The sequence below is a fragment of the Ipomoea triloba genome, chromosome 14, assembly GCF_003576645.1.
Source record: "Ipomoea triloba cultivar NCNSP0323 chromosome 14, ASM357664v1".
Lineage (NCBI taxonomy): Eukaryota > Viridiplantae > Streptophyta > Magnoliopsida > Solanales > Convolvulaceae > Ipomoea > Ipomoea triloba.
Genome location: NC_044929.1, coordinates 20,124,848 through 20,135,763, shown reverse-complemented (window position 1 = coordinate 20,135,763; position 10,916 = coordinate 20,124,848). Strand labels below are relative to the sequence as shown.

The window sequence follows — 10,916 nt, the reverse complement described above, 5'->3', positions numbered from 1 at the left end:
ATACGTACATACGTACTAAAATAAAATAAATCACTCAAATAATTAAATCACATAAGCACATATGTAAAACAATAAATCACGTAGTGAATAAATTGTGCATAATAAATAAATTGAGCTTAAGGATAGGGAAAATTGATACTTAGCTCATTTCGATCATACCCATCTCATGCCTTAAAGTGTTGAATCTTGATTCACATAAAGGCTTTGTGAGAATGTCAGCAAGTTGATTTTCCGTGGGTATGTATTCGATTTTCATATTCTTCTTCTCGATGTGATCTCGGATAAAATGATGTCTCACATCAATATGTTTGGTACGTGAGTGAAGCACTGGATTTTGGGTAATTGCAATTGCACTAGTATTATCACAGAAAATACTAACGTCATCGCAATTGATCCCGTAATATTTTAATTGCTGCTTCATCCATAAAATTTGTGCACAACAACTCCCTGCTGCGATATATTCCGCTTCGGCTGTACTAGTAGCAATGGAGTTCTGTTTCTTACTGAACCAAGAGACTAACCTTCCCCTAAGAACTGGCATGTTCCTGAGGTACTTTTTCTATCAATTTTGCAACTTGCAAAATCTGCGTCTGAAAAACCGGTTAGTTCAAAATTACCTTCTTTTGGATACCATAATCCAACATTGATAGTTCCTTTAAGATATCGAATAATTTTCTTGGTTGCTTGGAAATGACTGTCTTTTGGCTGTGATTGGAATCTAGCACATACACCCACTGAGTATGATATATCGGGTCTACTCGCAGTGAGGTATAGTAGAGATCCAATCATTCCTCGATATTTCGTTTGATCAACGTCTTTTCCATCTTCATCTTTGTCTAGTCTGAGTGCGGTGCTCATTGGAATTTTGACTGTGCCTTTTCCTTCTAATCCAAATTTCTTGATTAGATCTTTTGTGTACTTTGCCTGACTGATAAAGATTCCTTCCTTCATCTGCTTGACTTGTAATCCAAGGAAGTAGTTCAATTCATCCATCATGCTCATTTCAAATTTGTTCTGCATGAGCTTAGAAAATTTCTCACATAAAGTTTTATCAGTACTTCCAAAGATAATATCATCAACATAAATTTGTACCAATAAAATATGATTATTTTCTTGAATTCTAAATAAGGTTTTGTCAACAAGGCCTTTGGTAAAACCACAACTAATTAAGAACGTTGACAGTGTATCGTACCAAGCTCGGGGTGCTTGTTTTAAACCATACAACGCCTTCTTTAGTTTATAGACCTTATCAACATCACCTTTTACCTCGAAACCGGGTGATTGTTCAACGTAAACTTCTTCTTCAAGTAAGCCATTAAGGTATGCGCTTTTCACGTCCATTTGATAAACCGTGAAATTCTTGTATGCGGCGTATGTAACCCCTCACCTATTCCAGTAAGATTAAGGTTCGAAAAACATTTCTTTAAGCTATAACATTCATGAGATGATCTCCCGATGCCTCAAAAGAATTATTATAAGTAAGGACAGTTAGTAATAAGCTGCGATCGTACGTCCCGGTCACGAACCGTAAAAATTTTAGGAACTAGTACTCGGACCCGTTTGTCCTAGGAAATGGATTTTTAGACACCATACTATTATTCTAGAATTTCCTATTTAATTAAATTAGCCCGTAGCAGCAAAAATTTATTCTTGATCGTACATCGCGAAATTTCGCTGTGTACCGAACCTAGCCCAATTTTGAGTTTCAGTTTGGAGTAAATTTTTGGTTTTGAAAATTATTGGAATTAAATTAGTTTCTACCGAGAGTTCATCTGATTTAATCCCAATCAGTCTAAGGTAAGATATTTTAGATTATTTTATTCTATTTTATGTTAGATCTTATCCATAAGGGTGGACTAGTCAACCAAGTGGGTAAATATTTAAGCAATTTTTTTCCTTTTCCCTTCATTTGGCCGAAATAGAGAGAGGGAGAGTAAGGTGAGGTTTTCATCTTCTTCTTCAAAGCTTCAACACTCCATAGCCAAGAATTTCTACACAAGTCTCAAAATATTCGGTAAAACTCCAATTTTATTCGATAGATAGCTTTATTTTTCATCCTAGAACAAGAATCTAAGTTAAGATTTCTTAAAATCATGTGTTATGTTGTTGATGGAATTCTAGGGTTTTAAGGTGTCATGTGTTATGTTGTTGATGGAATTCTAGGGTTTTAAGGTGAAATTGGGGAAAACCAACTTGGAATTCTAGGGTTTTAAGGTGAAATTGGGGAAAACCAACTTCAAGAATCTTCTACGAAACTAGAAACCCGGTTGAGGTAAGGAATCCCTTTAATTGGTTGAGGTTGTTTGAAACTAGATAATTGATAGCTTGGTTGAAATATGATGAGTTCTAGGTAGAATTTTTGTGTACATGATGAACGTATATATATGTAATTGTATTTTTCATAAGGCATATGTACAAAATGTTGTGTTGGTATGAGGTGGTTGTTAATATGCCTAAATAATTAAGTTAAGCATACTATGTATATTATACTAAGTATGTAATGTATGTACGTGTAGTGTAATATATATATATATATATTAATATGTATTGTGTACATACTTGTGTGTATGTTCGTGTGGTGTAATATATATATATATTAATATGTATTGTGTACATATTTATGTGTATGTACGTGTAGTATAGTATATATATATGTGTGTGTGTGTGTATTATATATATATATATATACGTGTGAGGTGTGTGTAGTTAAAACATATGTATATGTACATATATGGGTATGTATGTATTAATAAAATGTTGTATTATGTATATATACATGGTAAAATGTCACATTTTGTGTATAGTATATGGTATGTATAAACCATAATTATATATGTTGTTAGTAAGAAGAGTAATACTATGTAGTTAGGCATATGTGTTATGTAGGTTGTGTTACATATGGGTGAACTTATAAATAGTATAAAGAAGTGGCATTATGTGCTTGTAAAGAATAAATATATGTTATGTGTTATGCCTATGTTGAAGTTGGGAAATGTATATGTTATATGCATTGAGATGTATGTGTCAAATATGAGAATTATGTGAAAAGTGTGGGGTTGAAAGTGTAGAATTGTTACACTTGAATTACTATGGTGAAAGGTTGTTAGTGGATTATCCAAACGTTTTGTAAAAGAAAAGGAGAATTTTTGAATTGGGTTAAAAGGAGAATTAATTTCCGAGTATTGGAATTGACCCAAGTATGTCCAAAATATTTTCAATGCAAGAAAAGGGAAAGAGTAGAAAAATGTTTTCAAACCTTAGTTCTAGTAAAAGTGGTGAAGGATCTTGTTAACCACGGAATAAAGATGAGCTTAAAGTGCCTATTCCGCATGGTAATTATGTGTGTGATCAATCATACTGTGGGCGAAGTCTATTCGCCGAGTACTATATCACCCAGAAGGAAAAGGTACTCCTACGGGGGTGTGCACACTTAAGTATAGTCACTCTATGTTCGGGTAGGTGTCGTTCTTATGAACCTAGTGAGGCTAGCTAGGAATCATTCCAACGCTCCTATAAGTCCAGGGGATCAGTATTAGACCGGGCGATGACCACTGAACCCGAGTTCAACGATCCAAGTGGTCAAAAGTGGAGAAAGAACTCCAAAGGCCTCACACTTTCTATCTAGGACCAAGTGGAATTTCGAAATATGAATGTAGCTACGCCGTAGCTACGGGAAAGAAAGATGTGACAAGTATTTAAGTACCCAAAGGTTGTGGGTGATCTCTCTCTTTGAAAAGTGAAAAGTGATGAGAATTTCATTATGAGGGAAAGGTTTTTCTACTAAAGTGATTACAAGCAAGATGTGTGATTTATGTTTTCTACTACTTACTAGTATGCTTAATTGTTTAACAATATATTATTGGGTATGTAAATGATTATCAAATGACCTTGTCAAGAGGGAAAATGATATGAGACGTTATTGAATTTTGCTCATAATGTATGCAAGTTGCTATTCATAACTGTTGCAGGTAAAATCTCTGCCGATGAGTAAGGTATAGGGTTTTCTATGTAACAATTTTTACAAAACCTTTATTTAGTTTTGAATGACCCATGGATATCCTTACTTAGCCGTCGTGCTAACTACACTTCACTGTGTTCCTAACAGATGCAGTCTAGTGTCAGTTCCTGTAGCCCGGTGAACTCCGAAAGTTCACCGGAGTATGTTTGTGGAGGCATGGACTACGATGTGTACATACAGATGATGGAGGGTGAAGACCCATACGCACCTGGTTATGCTCCTGAGGTTCCCACCAATCCAGATACTCATGTGGCTCCGTCGGCCCCTTTTGTCTTTTGCCCTGTTATGGACGAGGTCCATGCTACTTATGGCTTTTACCCCATAGAGCCGTTAGATGGTAGCGATCCCCTAGAGTTCATTGTGCACTACCCCTACCCTTGGGACCCGAGTCCTCGGGATGTTTGGGAGGAGTGGTCGATGGTCATAACCACTTCTCGATTTTTAGACCATATTACCTGGTACGAGGGGGAGTGACACCTGGTCTGGGGAGAGTTCACCGGCCCCGTGTACCGCATGATTGACTAGACGTCGGGTTCTTGGGAGTCGTTGGAAATTTTTGGTGTACATACTTTTTGTAGCCTTAGTGATGGCTAGGCATGACCAGTTGCGTCTAGGTTGAACCTGGTTTAGTATTTTGGCCCGAGGGGCAATCCTATGTATGTATAACTGCAAAAATGTATATTTTGCGTAATGGAACTTTTTCAGTTGATATATATATAAAAGTGCTTAAGTATCTGTTGGGTGATTGTTGTGATTAGAAGAGTTTCCTTTTGCCTGTGCACCTAGAGTGAGGTTCATCGCTAATTGATAGAACACTCTCTCTAGGTGTGGCGGTAATGCCTGGGATGTACGGGAAGGTAGGTCCGGGGTGTTACAGCGTAGGCTAGAAAAATTCGAATTGCTTCAAGTCGTGCAACTGGGGCGAATGTTTCATCAAAATCAATTCCTTCTTCTTGTGAATAGCCCTTTGCAACTAGCCTCGCTTTATTCCTAACAATGATTCCGTCTTCGTTGGCTTTGTTCCTAAAGACCCATTTAGTTCCAATAACATTGTGATCGTTTGGTGTTGGAACAAGTTCCCACACATCATTTCTTTTGAATTGATTCAACTCTTCTTGCATGGCTTCAATCCAGCTTGAATCATTTAGCGCTTCATCTATCTCCTTTGGTTCAATTTGAGATAGAAAACATGCAAATAGAGTGTCTNATGGTAATTATGTGTGTGATCAATCATACTGTGGGCGAAGTCTATTCGCCGAGTACTATATCACCCAGAAGGAAAAGGTACTCCTACGGGGGTGTGCACACTTAAGTATAGTCACTCTATGTTCGGGTAGGTGTCGTTCTTATGAACCTAGTGAGGCTAGCTAGGAATCATTCCAACGCTCCTATAAGTCCAGGGGATCAGTATTAGACCGGGCGATGACCACTGAACCCGAGTTCAACGATCCAAGTGGTCAAAAGTGGAGAAAGAACTCCAAAGGCCTCACACTTTCTATCTAGGACCAAGTGGAATTTCGAAATATGAATGTAGCTACGCCGTAGCTACGGGAAAGAAAGATGTGACAAGTATTTAAGTACCCAAAGGTTGTGGGTGATCTCTCTCTTTGAAAAGTGAAAAGTGATGAGAATTTCATTATGAGGGAAAGGTTTTTCTACTAAAGTGATTACAAGCAAGATGTGTGATTTATGTTTTCTACTACTTACTAGTATGCTTAATTGTTTAACAATATATTATTGGGTATGTAAATGATTATCAAATGACCTTGTCAAGAGGGAAAATGATATGAGACGTTATTGAATTTTGCTCATAATGTATGCAAGTTGCTATTCATAACTGTTGCAGGTAAAATCTCTGCCGATGAGTAAGGTATAGGGTTTTCTATGTAACAATTTTTACAAAACCTTTATTTAGTTTTGAATGACCCATGGATATCCTTACTTAGCCGTCGTGCTAACTACACTTCACTGTGTTCCTAACAGATGCAGTCTAGTGTCAGTTCCTGTAGCCCGGTGAACTCCGAAAGTTCACCGGAGTATGTTTGTGGAGGCATGGACTACGATGTGTACATACAGATGATGGAGGGTGAAGACCCATACGCACCTGGTTATGCTCCTGAGGTTCCCACCAATCCAGATACTCATGTGGCTCCGTCGGCCCCTTTTGTCTTTTGCCCTGTTATGGACGAGGTCCATGCTACTTATGGCTTTTACCCCATAGAGCCGTTAGATGGTAGCGATCCCCTAGAGTTCATTGTGCACTACCCCTACCCTTGGGACCCGAGTCCTCGGGATGTTTGGGAGGAGTGGTCGATGGTCATAACCACTTCTCGATTTTTAGACCATATTACCTGGTACGAGGGGGAGTGACACCTGGTCTGGGGAGAGTTCACCGGCCCCGTGTACCGCATGATTGACTAGACGTCGGGTTCTTGGGAGTCGTTGGAAATTTTTGGTGTACATACTTTTTGTAGCCTTAGTGATGGCTAGGCATGACCAGTTGCGTCTAGGTTGAACCTGGTTTAGTATTTTGGCCCGAGGGGCAATCCTATGTATGTATAACTGCAAAAATGTATATTTTGCGTAATGGAACTTTTTCAGTTGATATATATATAAAAGTGCTTAAGTATCTGTTGGGTGATTGTTGTGATTAGAAGAGTTTCCTTTTGCCTGTGCACCTAGAGTGAGGTTCATCGCTAATTGATAGAACACTCTCTCTAGGTGTGGCGGTAATGCCTGGGATGTACGGGAAGGTAGGTCCGGGGTGTTACAGCGTAGGCTAGAAAAATTCGAATTGCTTCAAGTCGTGCAACTGGGGCGAATGTTTCATCAAAATCAATTCCTTCTTCTTGTGAATAGCCCTTTGCAACTAGCCTCGCTTTATTCCTAACAATGATTCCGTCTTCGTTGGCTTTGTTCCTAAAGACCCATTTAGTTCCAATAACATTGTGATCGTTTGGTGTTGGAACAAGTTCCCACACATCATTTCTTTTGAATTGATTCAACTCTTCTTGCATGGCTTCAATCCAGCTTGAATCATTTAGCGCTTCATCTATCTCCTTTGGTTCAATTTGAGATAGAAAACATGCATCATCTATCTCCTTTGGTTCAATTTGAGATAGAAAACATGCAAATAGAGTGTCTCTTGTTGAAGATCTTGTTCTCACTCCTTCTTGTGCATTTCCAATGATGAAATCTTGTGTTCTCACTCCTTCTTGTGCATTTCCAATGATGAAATCTTGTGGATTCACTCCTTCTTGTGCATTTCCAATGATGAAATCTTGTGGATGATTTCTAAGCCACTTTCTTCCAATGATGAAATCTTGTGGATGATTTCTAAGCCACTTTCAGTTTGGTTGGAAATCATTTTGCACGTTGGTTGCGGGTGGAGGATGACTTGCGTTTGACTGATTTTGACTTCCTTGGTCAACCTCGTCCTGATTGAGGTTAACTCCAATCCCTTGAATTGGATTAATCTCATCCTCTTGATTAAGGTTGGCCTCATGCTCATGTAGGTTGATTCCAGTCTCATTTTGTGCGCTAGTCACGTGTGTTCCTCCAGATTTGGAATTATTTAATTCCAACTCATTTATGCCCTGCAAAATCTCATTCTCAGAAGCATCATTAGTATCACTAAAATTATTTTTCACATTTTTCGAAACATCTGCTTCCTCAATTTTTGTTGATTCATCGAATACAACATGAATTGATTCTTCAACTACCATCGTAGATTTATTCAATACTCTGAATGCTCTGCTAGTTGATGAATATCCCAAAAATATTGCTTCATCTTTCCATAATTCATATGGTGTTTTGTCGTGCAGCTTGTGAATTATACTCCTATTTTGGGTATAACAAGCAGTGTTAATAGCTTCTGCCCAAAATCTTTTCGGTAGGTCGGCGGCCGATATCATGACTCATGCGGCTTCTTTAAGCGTTCTATTTCTTCTTTCGGCTACACCGTTTTGTTGTGGCGTTCTTGCGGCTGATAATTGATGCAAAATTCCTTGGGAATTGCAATAAGCTTGTATCACGCCATTCACGAACTCTGTACCTCTGTCAGTACGGATTTTGACTATTTTGACTTCTTTTTCATTTTGGAGTTGCATGAGTAATTCTGGTAGCTTCTTCTCGACTTCATTCTTTTTGTTGAGAAATATTGTCCATGTGTACCTAGAAAAATCATCAACAATAACAAGTGTATATTTCTTACCACTCATACTTACTGGGTCTACTGGACCAAATAAATCCATGTGCAGTAGACTAAGAGGTCTTGAACTTGATTCATGACTCTTGGATTTGAATGAAGTCTTTATTTGTTTTCCCTTTTGACATGCGTCACAAACTTGATCTTTCTTGTACGAAATGTTGGGTAGACCTTTGACTAGATTTTTCGTTGCTAGCTTGTTGATTGTCTTGAAATTCAAATGACTCAATTTCTTGTGCTATTCCCAACTTGTGATGCTCGAATTGCTTGCCATTAAGCATACTGTGTCTTTTGTTGTGTTCCAATCTACAACATACATATTTTTCTTTCTTGTTCCTTCGAGTACGACTTCGCCGGTTGATTTGTTCTTCACTTGACATTTTTCTTTGAAGAATTCTACTAGATATCCTTTGTCACAAAATTGACTTGTACTAAGCAAGTTAAATTTGAGACCTTCCACGTAAGATACATCTTCAATTTTCAAACCATTTCGTTCAATTGTTCCGGTTCCTTTGGTTGAGCCGTATCGATCGTTTCCTCCGAACACTACTTTTGGACCTTCGATAGTTTTAAAATTTACAAGACTAGATTTGTTCCCCGTCATGTGTCGGGAACATCCGCTATCGAAGTACCAAACTTCCTGTAAGTAATTCAAACATTTTTAGGTACCCAGTTTAATTTGGGTCCTTGGGTGTTAGTCATTTTTGGTATCCAAATCCACCTTGTCCTTACTGAACCAAGAATAGGTGATTTGTAACCATTATTAACTTTATAATAACCAAGAATAGGTGATTTGTAACCATTATTAACTTTATAATCATAACTAATTTTTGAAAACTAACCATTATTAACTTTATAATCATAACTAATTTTTGAAAACTTTTTCGTATTAACTTTATAATCATAACTAATTTTTGAAAACTTTTTCGATGCCGGTTTTTGAAAATTTAATCTACTATATGGCACTTGGGAAATATATTGTTTGAACCTATTAAATCTTGGTCTATTCCAAGGTTTAATATTTTCAACGCAATATGACTCTGTAGGAGAGAATCTCCTAACTCCACTATTTGGAAATTTTCCCATTTTCCAATGTGGTCTTTTTGCACTTAACTCATTGGTATATCTCTTTGAATAATTAAATCCATGCCTTTTAATAGACTGACTTGGCGAAAAATAATTTCTTTGAGCATTCGGCCGTACAGTGCTATTTTTGGCTTTTGTGTGATACCCAATTCCTTGTCTCATTGTGCTATCTTGACTCTTAACAAATTTTACCACTTGTACTTTATTATTTAAAGTAGTAGTAGAATCGGTCAACATCTGAGAGGTTTGAGAACATGACGGATCATAACCGAGACCGGTTTTATCATGTGGTGATTTTTGCATATTTACCATTTTGTCCATTATTTTAGACGAATGAGTAAATGATGCAATAACCTCCCGTAAGTTATGTTCTCAAACTTCTCTTGATTTACACTCTTCTTGAAGTCGAATAATTTCGGCGTTCAAGTTTCTCACTTCAAGTAGAGCATTTTGCAATTTTTCATTTATTTCCTCTTTTTCAAGAGTCAAAGAATTATTGCGCTCTTCGATTTGAGAATAAGTGTCCATAAAGGTTTGACAATCTCTCATTAAGTGAGAGATAGACTCACTAGAAAATGAAGTACTTGTAGAATCAAATGAATTAGATGTTACTTCATTTTCCTCTGTTTCGTGTGCCATCAAGCAAAAGTCTTGGTTGGATGATTCACTTGAAAGTTCCATGCAGAATAAGGCATTGTCATCTTTTGAGGTGTCACTCTCATCACTTGATGACTCATCAGACTCACTACTTTCAAGTGGGTCACTGATTAGTGCTTTCCTTTTGTCCTTTTTGAATTTCCTTTCTTTTGACTTGATCTCTTCCTGAGCATTATCAAATTGATTTTTGCTCACTTTTGGATAAGGACATTCTGCCATAAAGTGTCCAGGCTTTCTACAGTTGTAGCATAAATTTGCATTTCCCTCTGGAATTTCTTTTCTTGATCTTCTGGACGTACTTGCTTGAGGAAATTTCTTGGAAGTGCCTTTCTTCATAAACTTTTTAAATTTCCTAACAAACAATGCAAGATTTTCGTCAGATAATAATTCACTATTTTCTACTGACCTTGATGTGGATGGTTGTTCGACGACAAGTGCGTTATTTCTTTCTTCGCGTTCTTCTTCCATCCTAGCTTTCATTTCGAACTCATAGGCTTTTAGATCACTAAAAAGTTTGTCGGTAGACAACGTTTTTAGATCTCTATGATCTCTCATAGCCGTGACCTTCATATCCCAACTAGAAGGTAGTCCACGTAGGATTTTGAGCGATATCTCTTTTTGATCAATCTTTTTGCCTAGATCGACAATTTCTCCCGAGATTTTGATGAATCTTGCTTCCATGTCGGCAATCGTTTCACCACTTAGCATTTTGAAATCTTCAAATTTCTTTAATGCTATTGTAAGCTTATTATTCTTCTCTTTTTCATCTCCTTCGCCTATCTTGACAAGAACTTCCCAAACATCTTTCGCCGTTTTGCATTTTCGAACATTTGGCAATGTTGTTCAAGTTATTTCGCGTACGATCTTCCGGACCCCATTCCTCTTTGGGTTTAGGAATGTACTGTGGTGTTGTACTCGTTTGTGCTACAGCGGTATTGATTTTTAGGA

At 37.4% G+C, this 10,916-nt stretch overlaps 1 protein-coding gene across 1 annotated transcript; it reads right to left on the bottom strand.

Moving 5' to 3' along the window:
• Nucleotides 1–9,683: 9,683 nt before the first annotated feature.
• LOC116004080 lies at nt 9,684–10,649 on the bottom strand. Its single transcript, XM_031244012.1, has 3 exons — nt 10,375–10,649; nt 10,268–10,320; nt 9,684–10,162 (listed from the first exon to the last, which is right to left on the bottom strand). Exons 1-3 carry the CDS (start codon nt 10,647–10,649, stop codon nt 9,684–9,686), a joined length of 807 nt encoding a protein of 268 aa, XP_031099872.1.
• Between the last annotated feature and the right edge of the window lie 267 nt (nt 10,650–10,916).